The 17732-nt window shown below is 38.3% G+C and overlaps 1 protein-coding gene across 1 annotated transcript in view; it reads right to left on the bottom strand.

The window, feature by feature from the left end:
* IL1RAPL2 (interleukin 1 receptor accessory protein like 2) overlaps positions 1 to 17732 on the bottom strand; it is a gene marked incomplete at its 3' end in the record, with an annotated part of 1138357 nt that overhangs the window by 483579 nt on the left and 637046 nt on the right. The window contains exon 4 of the mRNA XM_079911241.1: positions 13090 to 13276. Coding sequence (XP_079767367.1) covers positions 13090 to 13276 — 187 coding nt within the window. The remainder of the gene's footprint in view (positions 1 to 13089; positions 13277 to 17732) is intronic.

Here is a 17732-nt window from a genome sequence, read left to right as displayed (position 1 = left end):
TTTCGCATTGCTTCCAACTCTGATAGCCTCAGATTTCTAAAGAATCATTCTGAAGGTCATTAAACAAAAATATGGTCCCTCTGGGCATTTTGAGAGGAAAGGAAAATGAAAACTGAGCTGCTTCACTTTCACATAGCAGTGGTGGGGGCAGGCAAATGAGCCCACACACTCACTTCATTCAAAGACAAATGGCATTGTTTTCTAATGTCATTTTTGGGGGGAAAGTCCATATGCAATTAGCTCTGACCATTTTCATCTTCTCCGCACACTGCTTTGTTTTTTTTCCCCAGGAAGTAAAATCTAAAGAGTGTACAGGAATTATAAAATAACTCCTGATGAGGAACAGCCTGGAATCTTCACATGTTCTTTGGGATAGATACAGATAGTCCCAAGTGCTTTTCAAGTTGTCATCTAGCCTTATAAAGGATTCCTTGTACCCAACAGAGTTTTTGTTTTTAACTGTGTTATAGGAAAATGTTATCTTCAGGTCACCTCCATCCTTCTGGAACAATGTAGTATAGATGAAAAGGCAAACTGGCTTCAGAGCAAGACAGCTCTAGGTCAAAATCTGGGGTTCACCCAAGTTCTGTGATCTTGGGAAAATTTGCCTAACTTCTTTAGGTCTCAGTTTTTTACTCTGCATGTGGGGATACTATACACTACCATATGAACAACCAGAATCCAGAGGCTTGCAGAGTTTATTCATTACACTCTTGTTGGGCAGCACTATATTTAGTGGTCATCCAACACAGAGAATGCTTTTCATCCCTAAACTTTCACAATCCTGGATTATATCTCCTCCAAACGTCTGGCTCTACTTGGTGAAACTTGGTGCTAATGGACTAATCAGATAAGAACAAATCTTCACTAATTGGTTAACCATCCCCCAGCAACGTAATACTTTAACCCACTGAAAATGTATAGCTCCTAAGAGGCCACTCCAACACTAATCCTAGCAGGTGGGTAGAGAAATTATATTTTGTTCAGAAGAGCCTTGTAGATGATATCCTGCCCCCACCAACCCATCCTTCACCAAGTTACCTCATTGGCTATCCTGCCCACGTCTGGGTGCCTATATCAAATCTCAGAAGTCTTCCAGGTTTTTTACTCCATTATTTGCAGCATCTCTGCCTTAAGCTGCTGGCTGCGAGGCTTACTACTGTCACTGCTTCTCTCCTGCCCCCAGTCTTCCCATCATCTCTTTCCTATTGGACAGACAACATTACCATACTTCACTCCCTCCAGACCTGTTTAGTTTAATTCTGACAGACTGGTGGGCAATAAAGTTTGCAGCACATAGGTCAAGTCTCAAGATGGTTGTTTATCTGAGGTAAGGACAAACTACCAGAACCTCGAATGGGAACAGGCCCCTAATATTGTCCTCAGTGTGTAATGCCTCTATTAGTTAATGCCTCTGAGACCATTACATTGAACTTAATCAACTGGAAGTTTTCGCTGAGGACCAGTTTTACCTAAGTTTAACAAACAGCTTCAGTTCATGGTCCAGCTGTCCTCTCACAGAACAGTTTGCTGTAGGACATCCTTGCTCAGTCAAAATCACATCAGCCTTTAAATTCCAGCTTCCTTCCCTTCTTCCCAGCCTTCCTGAGTGGAAGATGTTATTTGCCAGCAGTTGCTAGGTTGGGAGCCTAGGATGTTCAACAGAAACATCTGTTGACCCAGCCCCTTGAAGCTGCCAGCCATATTTGGATCTTGGAGTTCCCACCCTGAAATATTCACCACTACATTCACAGTCTACTTCTGAGATAGCATCATCACAACCACAGGTGTATTTCAATCAGTTTGATTTGTTAGTCATGGTTACTTCAGTGCTATTCAGAGCACATGACTCATTTCTCACAGCAAGAACATGAGGAAGATTCATTTAAATATTTATTCTGATTCTGAATTTCAGACACAAAGCAGCTGTGCAACCATAAGGCAATCACATACCCTCTGGTCCTCTTCAAATACTTAACACCCATTCCCTCACACCAAACTTCTCTCCTTTGCCCTGGAGACTGAACTATTCCACAGAGCATCTAGGCTCTGCCTAACAATTTGTAGGAAACCTGAACTTTCTTCACTTTAAAGATGGAAGAGATAGGAGCACAATTGTGAATTGGGTATCAATCTTGTACTTCCACTCCAAATGCCTAGGATAACCCACTGCAGAGAGTCCTTCCCCTCCCTAGTTCTTTTCCTCTAACTTTCTATCTTCACAGTCCTAATGTTGAATTTTGGTACCCCCACAGCAGTTCAGTATAAATCCCACATTCAAATACTTGGGATGAAATCCCAAATTATATGTTCTTGAGCATACTACTTAACCAATCTAAGCCTCAGTTGCTTCACCTATATTTAAAAAGTTGGTGATAATCATATTATATACCAAATAGGGGTAATTATTAGGATTAAATGAGGTAATGCATATAAATCCTCTGTAATATAGAGCATCACATGCTAAAACCACTCAATAAATATTAACTATTATTCTATCATTACCCTCAGCATCCAGCTTTCAAATTACATACACAACTATCTTGATATGTTAATAACTATTAGGAGTTAATGTGACTCATATTTCTATAGGAGTCTGGAGACAATCCAAAAGACAATCCAAAGTTACCATTCCAATGAAGGGGTTAATTTACTTTCTTATCTGACACATAAAGGACCTGAAAGTTATTACTGCCATCCTAACAACAAGAAAAAAGCTGAACAAACTGAAACTCAATAACTTCTTTTATTTCCATCAGGTAATTGAGGTCACAGTAAAAGCCACTGTCCCAGAAACTGGAGAGACAGGTAGATACAGAGAATCACAGTTTACTGGGAGCAGAAACAGCCTCAGGAGCCAACTGGTAGGAACACTTAAAGGATAATTGAGTAATTTCTGGAGACTAAGTGTGAACTAGCTTGAGAAATAAAAAATCCCTGAGGGCCCAGTCTTGGAAGGCAGCCCACACTTCTGTAAGGTTTACCTCCATGAGCCCCACCAGGTTCTTCTCAGACTGAACATCAGAGAAAAATCCTGCTTCTGGAAAAGGATGGGGAAAGTAAACCATTTTGAAATATACCCAAAGAGCCTGCCCATAAAAGACGTAGGGTACAGGAAATATACAACCCCAGCCTCCTCTAGCCTTTGAAGTGGGGAAAGAAATAGCCAGCTCCAGTCCTCTCTATTTTTCCTGTCTTACAGGAAGCTGAGAAGCACATATGATGGTCACAGGCCAGGGACTAGGCTCACTAAAAGACGGAATCTAATCACAGGATTATAGAATGCTTTCCCTTGCCCAACACCTTACCAGCACATCAATAGGGCTCCTGTATAATAACACGATATTACAGTTGAAAGAAATGCACAACACAGACCTTATTTAAGAATATATCTCTAGGGGCTTCCCTGGTGGCGCAATGGTTGAGAGTCCGCCTGCCGATGCAGGGGACACGGGTTCGTGCCCCAGTCCGGGAAGATCCCACATGCCACGGAATGGCTGGGCCCGTGAGCCATGGCCGCTGAGCCTGCACATCCGGAGCCTGTGCTACAGGACGGGAGAGGCCACAACAGTGAGAGGCCCGCGTACCACAAAAAAAAAAAAGAAAAGAAAAAAAAAGAATATATCTCTAGAAAGATAACAGGGAAGTAAAAAATAAGGACACCAGAGAGACTTTTAGCTTCTAACACCTACAGCAAGTAGTAAAAACAGCCTGACTCTTAGCCAGATAAACATAAAAAAAAGCTCACAGTAAAGGCCTATTTACTTCAGTTCCTTTTACCAAGTACATCACGTCTGGATTTTTGAAAATATTTACAAGGCATACTAAAAGACAGAAAAAAACACTGTTCAAAGAGAAAGAAGAAGCCTCAGAACCAGACTAAGATAGGGCAGAAATTTTAGAATTACCAGTCTGGGAATTTAAAATAAGTATGATTAATATATTAATGACACTAATAGAAATAGTGGACAATATGTAAGAACAGAAGAGAGATGGAAACTCTTAGAATCAAAAGAGAAATGCTAGAAATCAAAACACTGTAACAGAAATAAAGAATGTCTTTGATAGGCATATTCATAGACTGGACATGGCCGAGGAAAGAATTAGTGAGCTTGAAGGTATATCAATAGAAACCTCCCAAACTAAAAACAGAGGAAAAAGAATGAAAAGAAATTGAACAGAATATCCAAGAACTGTGAGAGGAGTACAAAAGATGTAACATAAATGTAATGGGAATACCAGAAGGAGAAGAAAGTGAGAAAGGAACAGAAGAAATATTTGAAGTCATTCTAATGCTGGCTCATCCAAGATTACCAGACTAGATCATACCAGACTGGGTATGACAGAGAGGTTTGGTGTACAGATAGGTTACTATAAGCAAATGAAATGAGTTTTGAACAATATATAAAAGTTAGGCAGGCAAGCAGGACATACAGGACAGAGGGAATAACATGTGTAGAAGAACTCAGATGTGAAAAACCATGGAGTGGACAAAAAAATATGAATAGTTTTGCTCTCTTGAGAGTGGCAATGAGTAGGCGGAGGCCAGATACTAAAAGCCTTAAATTCCATTCTAAGATATTTGTACACTGTCAGGTTTCAAATCTCAGCTCTGTCACTATATAACCTATCTCATAAGACTGTTCTAAGAATTGAATTAGCTAATTAATGAACATGTGTGGCACAGTGTCAGGCCCTGTAAATACTCAACAAAAAGGAACTACTAACTAAAAGTTTTTATAGAATCATTGGAGTGCTTTAAATAGTGGCACACTATGATCAGATGTGCATTTCTAAAAGATCATTCTAATGGATATATAGAAGGTAGTCAGATTATAAAAAGAGACATTGCTTAAAAGGCTTTAATTTACTTTGATCTGTTTTTATCTCTCAGATGTCATTAATGCCATTAAGGATACACAGGAAGACCCTTTAAAGTCTGGATTCTTATAACAATTTAGGAAAGATCAATAGCAAACTCCTGTTAAATTTGAGAAAAACAAACATGTCAATAATTATAGAAGTTGACAAAAACATATCATTTTGATAAATCCAGAAATTGGACAGTCAAAACTCAACCTTATAAGATCTTTATTCCTAATCACCAAAACCCAGCAGCAAATGGTCATCAATGGGTGAATGGCTAAACAGTGGTACATCTCTACAGTGGAATATTGGACTATTATTCAGCAATAAAAGGAATGAACTATTGTTATATACCACAACATTGACAAATCTCAAATGAATTATGCTAAGTGAGCAAAGATAGGCACAAAAGGCTACATATCATATTATTCCATTTATATGACATTCTGGAAAATACAAAACCATAGGAATAGAAAACATATCTTTTTAGCAAGGACTGGGGCTTGGAGGAAGGGACTGAATACAAAAGGACATGGAGAAAATTGCAATGATGAAAATGTTCTGTATCTTGTTTGTGGTGTATATATTTGCTAAAACACATCAAGTTGTTCAAGTAAAAAGGATGCATTTTATGTTTGTAGATTATACAGAATAACAGGACTTTAAAAACCCTCAATCTTAAATTCCCAATTGGAGTTGGAGATGTCCTAACTTTGCTTCTAGCTTTCTATGTAACTTTTTCCTTTCTATAGTAGCAGCAAATATCAAGGACTTTAGTCATTAGATGTTTATAACATGTCTGAGATATATGGCATACATTGTTATATCTATTTTATATGTGGGAAAATAGAGGCCCAGGGTCATCCAATTACTCATCCACATTAATGGTGTAATGGTGACCAGAATCCAGGTCCCCAGGCTCAAAGACCAGTGCTTCTTACACATATTAAATACCCATCCCTCAAATAGCAACCCATCTTCTCTATAATTTGCAAATAATAAATAACCATTTTCCCATTTCTAATGCCATACCTAAAAATAAAAACAAGGATAAACGGGTCTTAAATCTTGTGTCACTGACTGTGGTTTTAGGGCATACAAAATTGAAGCCTTCATGGGATTCCTAGCTCATTCCTTCCGGATAAAAGTATCTTTGAAAATTCTAGTTAAATAGATTAAGATTTTCAGGATGGAATGTAATTTTATGGTTACAAAATAAGGTACATACTAATATCAATACATTTTCAAAAGGGATTCAAAAACCCCAAGCATTTTGCCAAACCATTTTTATAGTCAAAATGTGTCGGCCATTTGGGCTGTGGTATTACAAGGTCTTCAATGACCTTCTTTTTCCCTCTTTAAGAAAATTGTCAGGATTTTCTGGGAGACAAGATTGCAGATTAGAAAGACTTGAGCTCACCTCCTCTCATGAAAACACCAAAATCACAACTTATTGCTGTACAACCATTGACAAAAAAGACTGGAACCTACCAAAAAAGATATTCTACATCCAAAGACAAATAAGAAACCACAGGACGGTAGGAGGGGAACTTTCATGATATAATCAAATCCTATAACCACCGAGTGGGTGACCCACAAACTGGAAAATAATTATATCACAGATGTTCACCCATAGGAGTGAGAGTTCTGAGCCCCATGTCAGGTTCCCCAGCCTGGGGGTCTGGCATCAGGAGGAGGAGCCCCCAGAGCATTTGGCTTTGAAGACCAGTGGGCTTGTGTACAGGAGATCCACAGGATGGAGGGAAACAGAGACTCCACTCTTCAAGGGCACACACAAGGTTTCACGTGCACTGGGACTGTGGGCAAAACAGTGACTCCATAGAAGCCTGGGCCAGACCTACCTGTGGGTCTTGGAGGCTCTCCTGGGGAGGCAAGGGTTGGCTGTGGCCCACTACAGGGGCAAGGACACTGGTGGCAGAGACCCCAGGCAGTATTCCTCAGAGTGAGCTTCCCTGGTGGTCACCATTTTGGCACCGAGACCTGGCCCCACCCAACAGCCTGAAGGCTCCAGTGCTGGGACACCTCAGGCTAAACAACAAACAGAGTGGAAACACAGACCCACCCATCAACAGACAGGGGGCTTAAAGTTGTCCTGAGCCCACAGCCATCTCTAGACACACCCCTTGACACAGCCCTGCCCATCAGAGGGACAAGACCCAGCGCCACCCACCAGTGGACAGGCACCAGTCCCTCCCACCAGGAAGCCTGCACAAAACCTTGGACCAACCTCACCCACGAGGGGGCATACACCAGAAGCAGGAAGAACTACAATCCTACAGCCTGCAGAACAGAGACCACAAATACAGAAAGTTAGACAAAATGGGATGGCAGAGAAACATGTTCCAGATGCAGGAACAAGATAAAAGCCCAGAAGAACAACTAAGTGAAGTGGAGATAGGCAATCTGCCTGAAAAGGAATTCAGAATAATGATAGTAAAGATGATCCAAGATCTCAGAAAAAGAATGGAGGAACAGACTGAGAAGGTACAAGAAATGTTTAACAAAGAACCAGAAGATTTAAAGAACAAACAGAGATAAACAATACAATAACTGAAATGAAAAATACACTAGAAGGAATCAATAGCAGAATAAATGAGGCAGAAGAAGGAATAAGTGAGCTGGAAGACAGACTGGTGGAAATAATTGTCACAAAACAGAATAAAGAAAAAGGAGTGGAAAGAAATGAGGACAGTCTAAGAGACTTCTGGGACAACTTCAAACACACCAACATTTGCATTATAGGGGTCCCAGAAGGAGAAGAGAGAGAACCTGCCTGAGAAAACATTTGAAGAGATAGTAGCTGAAAACTTCCCTAACATGGGTAAGGAAACACTCAAGTTCAGGAAGCACAGAGAGTCCGATACAGGATAAACCCAAGGAGAAACACGCCAAGACACATTTTAATCAAATTGACAAAACTTAAAGACAAAGAGAAAATATTTAAGGCAACAAGGGAAAAGCAACAAATAACATACAAGGGAATGCCCATAAGGTTAACAGCTGATTTTTCAGCAGAAGCTCAAATGAACGTATTTACAAAGTGGAAACAGACTCACAGACTTCAAAAACAAACTCATGGTTACCAAAAGGGAAAGGTCGGGGGGAGGCATACATTAGGAGTTTGGGATTAACATATACACACTACTATATATAAAATAGATAATCAACAAGGACCTATTGTATAGCACAGGGAACTCTATTCAATATTCTATAATAACCTATATGGGAAAAGAATCTGAAAAAGAATAGATATATGTATCTGTATAACTGAATCACTTTGCTGTACACCTGAAACTAACACAACATTGTAAATCAACTATACTCAAATATAAAATAAAAATTAAATTAAAAAAAAACTCCATACTACCCAACTTAGCATTTAAAAAAAAGAAAGAAAACTGTCAGAATGTTTAGCAAGATAAATAACTGTAAAGCTCTTAACTTTGGAAGCTTATCTCATTGTAATGAGTGACAGCATTTAGAAATGGTCATTCCTAGACTATTATTTAGGAGACGAAATTAACTCCTCACAATCCATCTGCAATTTTCTTAAACATGGTATGAGTCAGATATCTATTTTTTTGCAAGTGAATTGTCAATTATGTGGCCATCATTTTTAATAAGCCGTTATCCCCCCTCCAAACCCATTAAAATGATATGTTATTATATACTAAATTCTCATATATACATACTTTATCTGTTTCTGGATTCTCTATTCTATTTAACTGATCTATTTATGCTTTCTTAAACTTACTATTTTAATTGCTACTGTTTTGCAGTAAGTTCAGTCTCAGTTAGACTAAGTCCCCTCTTATTAATGTTTTCTTCCAAAATTTCATTTGCAAAACTGATATATTCACTCATCCATATGAATGTTATAATGTTTATCATGTTGTCTAATTTCTAAAAATTCATATTTTAGCAAATTGGATTACTTATTTATATAATATTGGGAATAACTGATCTTTTTTTCTATGAGATCTTCCAATGCAGAAATATGTTCTGTCTCTCCATTAATTTAGACTATATTTTATGTCCTTCAATAAAATTATATTTTTATATAGGTCTCCTCCCATCTTTGTTAAATGTATTCCAAAGTGTTTTACAGTTTTTCATTGTTGTAACTGGGATAATTTCATTTTTTCCTTTACATATCTAACCGATTATTACTGGCAAAAATAAAAATTATTGAATAGTTTGTATATTTTTATTAAGCTAACTTATCAAATTATCTCATTAGTTCTATTTTTTTGTTGTTGTTTAATCTCTTGGGTTTTCTTGGTATACAATTATACAATCTGAAAAATAAGATTATTTTGTCCTCCTTTTCCAATGTTTGTATAGTGTATTTCATTTAAATTTCTTATGGCATCAGCTAGAACCTCCAAAACAATACTGAATAATAGAACTGACAGAGATCATTCCTATCTTGTATGCCATGGATGTAAGGATATAAGTATGTTTTCAAGGATGTTTACTGCAATACTTGGATTATTTTTAAAAAACTAGAAAAAATTGAATATCCATCTGAAAAATGGTTGAATAAAGCAAGGTTATATCTAGCCTATGAACTATGATACAGCTATTAAAAATGAATTAGATATATATAGTCAACATGCACATAGTAGGCACCCAGTATATATATACTAACTGAATGAATGAATTTGCACTGACCTATCCATAATGCACTCAACCATTCCATTATAACCAACGGCAAACATCTGAAATTAAGATAATTGTGGCAAGAAAAAGGAGGATTCAAACTGGAAGACTTGACTTCATTAACATCAGCCTTTTATCAGCAGAGGTAACTAATGACACAGATATGCGTTTTACCCCAAGGAACATATTTGTATTTTCATTCCTAATGTCCTATTAAGGTTAGGGAATTTTTTTGTTTAGAAATGGGATAAAGGGACTCTACACTCTTGTGTCAAGTGTTCTCAGTGAATAATGAGGTTGTTCTTGTGTTCTTAGTTCAATAAAGAAAATAATCTTTATCTCTCATTTCAAAAATGTTTCCAAAAGCATTGACATAATTGTATATTCTGTTCTAATATTTAAGCCCCATACATAGCGTCAGGAGGAAGTGCTGAAAGTGTAGCCACTCTCCTCACTTCCTTTTGCTAACAGAGTTCAGATAGAGGAGTTACAGCCCCCTTATGCATATCTCTTACATTCCAAGGACAACCAGGATAGGCTTACTCATTCATCTTTATGAACACGCCCCAGTGCCATATGAGCCACCTCTACCTTCCTATTCACCTGTGATTACCTGCAGGCATGGAAGAATAGTCCTCAATGGCCTGCCATAACAGGATGGTTGGAAAGTAAACAAGTTTAAAGATTACATATATTTGAAAAGAAGACTGGGAAAAGGATCATGCAACACATACTTTTCACTGTTAAAACACTGGAGATAATACATTGTACATTTCTAACTTTGGATATGCACCAGAATTAACTCCAGACAAATGTGTCTTCCTTTTTTCATTGTTGTAGCCAGAGCAAAATCACTTCATGTTCAGTCTGGTAGGAAATGCACAGACTACAAAGCAAGCAAGGCAGATTATCGAAGTATTGGCTAAAAAGGAAACGTTTTCCTAATATGTCAATTTTTCAAGGATTTACTTAAAACCATGTGTGAAAAGTGGGGTTAACAATGCATTTGGGAGCTTCACAGACTCTTTAACTTTTGGTTTTAATTTTTTATCCTGATCCATTTGTATAGTGTAATGGCTAAGTGGAAGGGCCCAGGAGCCAAACTGCAAGTCACAAACAGCTGTGTGACATTTGTTGAGTCACTTAACTCGTCTGAGTCTCCAGTCATGTCTTTTGTAAAATGGGGATAATAATACCTACATAAGACATAAGATTGAGACTGAGAAACTAGAAGTTGAGTTAATCCATCTAAAGCACTTAAAATAGAGTCTGGCATATAGTAAGTACTTAATAAATATTACCTATCATTATGCTTATTATTTATCAATTGTAAAATGTTATACAAATATTAAATGTTATTATCCAGGCAGAGCTGGAAAAGCCCTTTGTTTCACCATCATTGGTCCATTTCTAAGAAAGAGTGAGGGTTAGCTTTTTCCAAGGAATAAACTGCTTTGGTAGACAATGACTATGGTGATGTATAGAGATGTGAAGAAAGGGGAAAAAAGAATTTAGTGAAAAGACAAAAAGATGAGATAGAATGAACACTGTAAGAGAAAGCTGATGACCTGGAGTTTACTCCTAGCTGCTAACCCTTGAGCTAGTCAACCTCCCTTCCTGAAGTATAAAATTGAAATAAAACCTTTTTTACTCATCTTAAAGAAGTGCCTGCAATCGAGGCTGGGTTTAGCTCCAGGCCTATTGCAGGAGAGGTTAGTGATTAAGAAAATGGACTCTGGAACCACACTGCCTTGAATATAAAATGAAGCTTTGTTAGCTGAGTAGCTTTGGACAAGTCTCTACATTCCTGTAAGACTCAAGTTTTTTCCTCTGTTAAATGATGATAATAGCGCCCACCACACAGAGTTGCATTGAGACTTAAGTGAGATAACATAGAGACCAAGCTTAGCACAGCAAATGGCACATAATAAGTGATTAAGAAATACTAACAAGGCTAGGACTTTCCCTGGTTGTCGAGTGGTTAAGACTCTGTACCTCCACTGCAGGGCGTGCGGGTTTGATCCCTGGTCAGGGAACTAAGATCCCACATGCCATGCAGCGTGGCCAAAAAAAAAAAAAAATTAAAGAAAAAAGAACTACTAACAAGGCTGATGATGGCATGAAGGGTCCCACTAAGTATGGATATTCTATATTTATGCATAATGAACATCATGTTCCTTTTTATGTGTCAGAATATTAAGAAAAAAAAAAGGAGGATGACACTTCACAAAGAGACTTGAGGTTCTAGTTCAGGACATGCTCTTGCTGTCTCTTGTCGAGTTCCCCCAGGCATGAAGATAGAGGAACTTCCAAATGTAAAAGCACCTGACAACTGTAGGAGCTAGGGTTTAGGCTTTCCTGGAAACTGAGGGTCTGTCAGATACTACAGAAACAACCTGTCCTACCTTTTATGTATGTTTGGTTGCAATAATGTGCACAGTACCTGTGCAGAAAACCCCCTTGGTCACCTCTGGCCACCATATATAGTCATATATGGTCACCATGGGCCAACCAGTGTGGCTCAGAGGTGGCAGAGGGTGCTCAGTCCTCTTTTAGAACCACAGTGCCCCAGGCTCGCAGCCAGAATATCATAGTTGAAAGGTTGTATGTTTATTTTTCTGCTTCCTGCCCTAGATCCATGCTCTGCCTTTGTCTGACCTACTCTGGGCCCAGAGAAGCTGAAGACTATTGATTCTACCCCCTGGTTTTGCTTTCTGAATTCTGTTTGAACTCACATGGTGGGAGGGAAGACACTAGCAAGAAACCAGAAGGCGGGAGTTAAGAGGGGTTAGGGTGTCCATTCTATCCACTCCCTCTCTGTTTTCCACAGTTAATATGCTCCTCTAAGGCCACAGCTCTTGACAGGCCTGCTCCGCTCTTGCCAGGTTCCAGAGATACAGCTCCTTCCCCTTGCCACTCTAGACCTAGGAGCGGTAATTTACAGCTTTTTCCCTTTTTGGTTCCCTTAACCCTAACCACACCTCTGTAAACAGTTCCTTCATTCAACTCTCATCTGTACAACCTTTGAGTGTGGTTTATTTCCAGATAAACACGTTATTTCCAGTGTTCACATATCCTGCACTGGGCCCATTTCTCTCCTCTGCACTGACTGCAGTGGTTCTCACAATATAGACCATGATAATCGTTGTTATTTCTTGTAAGCACCATTCCTTGTAAAGATGGGCCTTTGTTCCTAACAGTGAATAATATTTCTAGGTCCCTCAAATAATTTCTTTCATGTGTTATTTCAGTCTTCACTCTTCTTCCCATTTGCTCTCATGAGTTGGGGTAAAGGGATATTTTCCTTATTTTTAGTCATTGGAGAAGCTGGGATTGCTTCTGACACCTGCTGATGGAAGTACATGAAAACCAGTAATATATAGGGATCATAGCTCTGAATTATTTAGCTGTGGATCTGCTGATTCTTCTCAGTGAAATATCTAATACCAAAAACTCAAAATAAAATCTCTCCCTTTTTATCTCCCCAAGCCAGCTATTGACTTAGGGTAAAAAAATGCATTTGACATCATGCTGAGTTACCTTGTACCACACAACATCAGGCTCCTGATCGGACTTTTTAAAGTCATCCATGTCTGGGCAGGATATCTCCTTTCTTTTAGTGACTTCAGATTTTTCCAAATAGCGGATCCTGCTATTGTAGCACAGACCTGATTCATTCTCTGCAACAGTCAAGGACATTGACACCTTCATGCAATATGTCGAGTTTCTGTAGGGATAGAGAAATAGCAAAATGGCTTTATTGGGTGTTTACACCTATGTTTTTACTCTGTATATTTCAAGAATATTGACTTTTCCACTTAGGACCTTGCCTAGAAATAAGAAACAACATGGAAACAACACAGAACATTTTTCTACTTCAACTGACATGAAGATATGGAACAAAATGCTAATGTGGACATCTCTGGCCATGAGATAGCTACATAGAGCAGCTGTACCCATCTTCTGAAATGTAAAACAGTCAGACTGCTTTCCCAGTGGTAAACATTGCTATGTTGACAATCTGATAGCAAAAACTTATGAGAAAGTCTATAACTAGGGCTATAGCCATTTCTGGTTTGCCCTTATGGCCAGTCCCTTAACAGGTATTCCAAGGATTGTTAATTTTTCCATTGGTTTCTAAGCCAACATTTTCTTTTATAGGATACATACCAAAAAACAGATCAACAACTTGTATGGGTATAAGTGAATCACTTTGTTGTACACCTGTAACTAGCACATCATTGTTAATTAACTATACTCCAATATAAAATAAAAATAAAAACAGATCAACATATAGAAGATACCCGTTAACTCACATAGCTTTTTAAGGTGTTTACTGAGATATGTCAGGGGTCGAATTTGGGTTCCTACAAAGAACAAATCCTAGCAGAGTGGATTAATTTTATTCATCAAAACTAGAATTATAAAGGAATTTCAACATTGAATTTTACCATAAAGCTGCTTTAGAAATTGGACATTACTGGGCTAACCCATAATAGAAGGGTATTTATGAAATTGAATTCTGCCTTCATTTCCCTATATATATCCCATGACATTTCCCTACCCTACTCTACCTAGACTCCAGAAGATATCAACCTCACAAAAGAAATCTGGAAAGTATGAGGAAGAGATCAGAAGCAGCCTGGTAAGACTCAAAAGAAGGTCAACTGTAAATCTCTTGGTGAGACATTTCAGAATCATATGTGTTCTAAACATCAAGGGATACCTGCTGTTAAAAAACAAAAGTGCCAGGGATAATTCAAAACCGAGTATTTTTACAACTAAGTAAAAACAATCCTGATAAATGGGATTAACATGCCAACCAATAATTTTAAGATGGCCTCAAATGATTGTTACTATTTGTACTTCTTAGTATTCATTGAAATTTCACAATATGCCAGACACCATACAAAACACAGGAGTGCAGATGGCTGCTGCCCATTGGGTTTACAAACTAAGTTAATCAAAATGACTGCTACTTGGATTTCTAGTGAAGTTAATTACTGGCAAGTACTCCTGACTATGTGATGCCTGTGTCATCTGAAGATACACTTCCATTCTGATATTCAGATGTAACCCCATTATACAATGTAGATTGTGAGCTATTGCTTTTCTCTCTTCCTCAATGTAGGTTCTTAGGGTTTAATATATGGCCACTAGGGATCAAATGTAAGAACATTTAATTCTATTAGATGTTTGACAGCTTCTTTAAGAGCCATGAAGCTAAAGCCACCAGAAATGTTTTTAAGTCTCAGCCAATAAGGTAAAATTTGGTTCAATCAATTTGGCTCTTCTTGACTCCATTTTCAATACTTCAGTGCTAAACATGCCCATGTCTTCTTGCTTTCTTTAACATCCTACATGATGTGGCCTATCGTAACATTCTGTCCTTCACTCATTAGGGTGCAGTCGCAATCGTATTTACTCTGTTTCTTGAATATACTAAGCCTATTTGAGCCATGGTTGTTTATACTTGCTCTTCTCTTTGATTTTCTATCATGTGCTTTTTGTTAAGTGTGAGCAAAGAATTTGTTGCTCTTGTTCATCACTCTATTCCTGGGATCTAAGTTGATAGCAAGGGCTTAGTAAATGTTAGTTGATTAAATGTATGGGCATCAAAAGGTATGTATTCAAGAGACATGTCCTCCCTGCTCTACTTTTGCATAAACTCATTATGGAACTAACCACCCCATCCCCATTCTACAGAGTCATGTGTGTATGTGGCTGGTCAAATATCACATTCCCTGTTTAAATATGACTCAAGATAATTCTGCAGGTATTCTTGTACCACCAAGGTAAGGATTAGCCAAATTTGGTGCATCAGCATACCAGCAAAGAAAAAACTATAATGACTATATCTGGGAGACAAGGAGGACTAGGATATGTATAGGGGATGGAAGGAAGATAAATGGTCACAGTTTTTAAAAAGTTTTAAACGAAGCAGAAAGAAAATCACCTCTGCTAAGAATGTAAAATATTATGAACAGTTGTTAATGTCACAGACTTTGATCATATCTGTTCCATGGTATCCATCCATACAGGTGAAATCTTCCCATTTTTGTGTTACAAACCCAGGGAGAGAGAGCTGTTGTCCAGCAGTCTCAACAATAGAAGTATTAGACAGAATGTACAGTTCCCTGAAAGGAGCTTACTATTCCAGATCTATTTAGTCCTGAGGATAAAATAGGATAGACTAAGTAAGGGACCAATATAATATTGTGGTTTCATAACAAAGCACTAGCTTTGAACTAAGATCCACTAGGTTCAACTAGCTCTGTGTCCTTGAGCAAGTTATGTAACATCTCTCAGTCTCAGATTCCTCAGCTGAAAAATGAGGATAAGAAATCCTTTATGGTGGCTCCACTGGAGTTTGGAGGAGGAAGCTCTTTTATTATACAAACTTAAGCAAAAACAAGTTTACTGTTTTCAGTTGGAATGGTTATAATATCTGACCTCTCCAGGCTGCTGTAACTATTAAGCAAATATAAAACATGTAACACAGCATCTGACCCATAGTAAATATTTAATAGACTGCCATTAGAATTGTTTTTTTTTGTTTTGTTTTGTTTTTTACCGCTTGTATTAGTTCCTACATATATTGTTGATAAATTAATAATTATAATTTATATGTGATGTAGTAATTGTGAACAATCATCAGTATAATAAAAACAATACATTGGCAGTGATGGGTTAAGATATGCCACTGGCCTGGGGTGCCACTTGAGAGAAGAGTCTAGAAGAGGTCAGTTAGGCAAAAGGCCTAGTACCAGTGTGCCATGAAGGTCTGAAAGGATCAAAAAGATATACTGACCTAGGCACAAAAAGAAGTTAATCAAGAGAAAGCAACTAAGGCAAGAAGGAACTTCCAGGTACTGTGAATACCAGCTACTAGGCAAAGGCCAGAACTTTGGAGGTCGAATTGTTAGTAAGAGTTCCACTAAGCCTTTTGCAAGTTTCTTAGACAAACACCTTCTATAATAAAGCCCAGACCCCTAGGCAAGGTTTCGTGTTCCCTCTCCAAAATGCCCAAAGTATACACTATGTAGGTCATGCCAGCAGCACTTTCATTAACTTGGGATGAGGATGAGGGCAGGGAACCCACCCTGGAAATGGCTGATAGGTTGAAGGAGGAAATATTCTCTAACCCTTATCCACAAACAATCTTGACCAGGGCTCTGCATGAATTCACTCTTGCTCTGGTCTTTACCATGTAAAAGCCTGCTGACAGATTGCTTGTTACCCCATGAGCAAGCCCTAGTATGAAGTCCTTGATGACGACCAAATTCTCCGGAACTCAAGACAAGGCCTGGTGTGAGTCCTGTTGTTTCCATTGCTGACTTGGGGAAGGTGTGATCAAGGATGCCTGACAGTCTGAGACTCAGATTGATTTTGATTAGTTGTGTAATCCAGCCCTGGCACAGTTCCTGTTAATAATCTTGCATTATATAGATTTTACTTTGAAAAATGCCGCAGGCCAGTTCTATTTAAAATGTTTCCTGCAACTGGGACCTAAAAATGTTACTTTTCTTTCATTAGGTACAATTAGAGCTGTGCAAGTTTGAGGAGGCAGACTGACGAGTGTGCAAGAATGGGAATTGTACTTTTTTCTGTCCTCCCTTCACATCCTGAGGGGGACAAGGAGCACATTCAGGCTCAACATGAGCAAAGGGCCTTCACAGTGATGTTGCAGCAATGCCTTACAATTGTATACATTTGTAATCTTTCAAGTATTTCCATATCTCTTGTCTTACTTAATTCTGGCAATAATCCAGGAAAAGGTGCACGGTAAGTATCATCTACATTTTGTATAGGAGTAAAACAGAGACACAGAGAGGATAAATAACTTAGTCAAGATCATATAGCTGGTCAGTGGCTTAGAACCAAGGTTCTGGCTGTTAGCCCCTGGCCACTCTCAGAACTTGGTGCTATCAGCTGAACTAACTCATGGTTATCCACACCAACTTGGGGATGCTCACAGAAAGAAATGCAGATGTGTACAGATAACACTTAAAGAACACTGTTATTAAAATGCACAGCACAGAATTTTCAAATTTGTAAATAAACCTTGCTTTCTATTCCAAAGGTTTAATGTTAGCTACTTTAGGTCATAATTTATACACTTTTTTTGCAGAAATATTTCTAAGGGACAATGTTGATCATCTTGGGTTTCCTAAGGGGAAAAG

The sequence above is a fragment of the Stenella coeruleoalba genome (genome assembly GCF_951394435.1).
Source record: "Stenella coeruleoalba genome assembly, chromosome: X".
Taxonomy (NCBI): Eukaryota; Metazoa; Chordata; class Mammalia; order Artiodactyla; family Delphinidae; genus Stenella; species Stenella coeruleoalba.
Note: the sequence above shows the minus strand (reverse complement) of the source record. Positions and strands in the feature narration are given on the sequence as shown.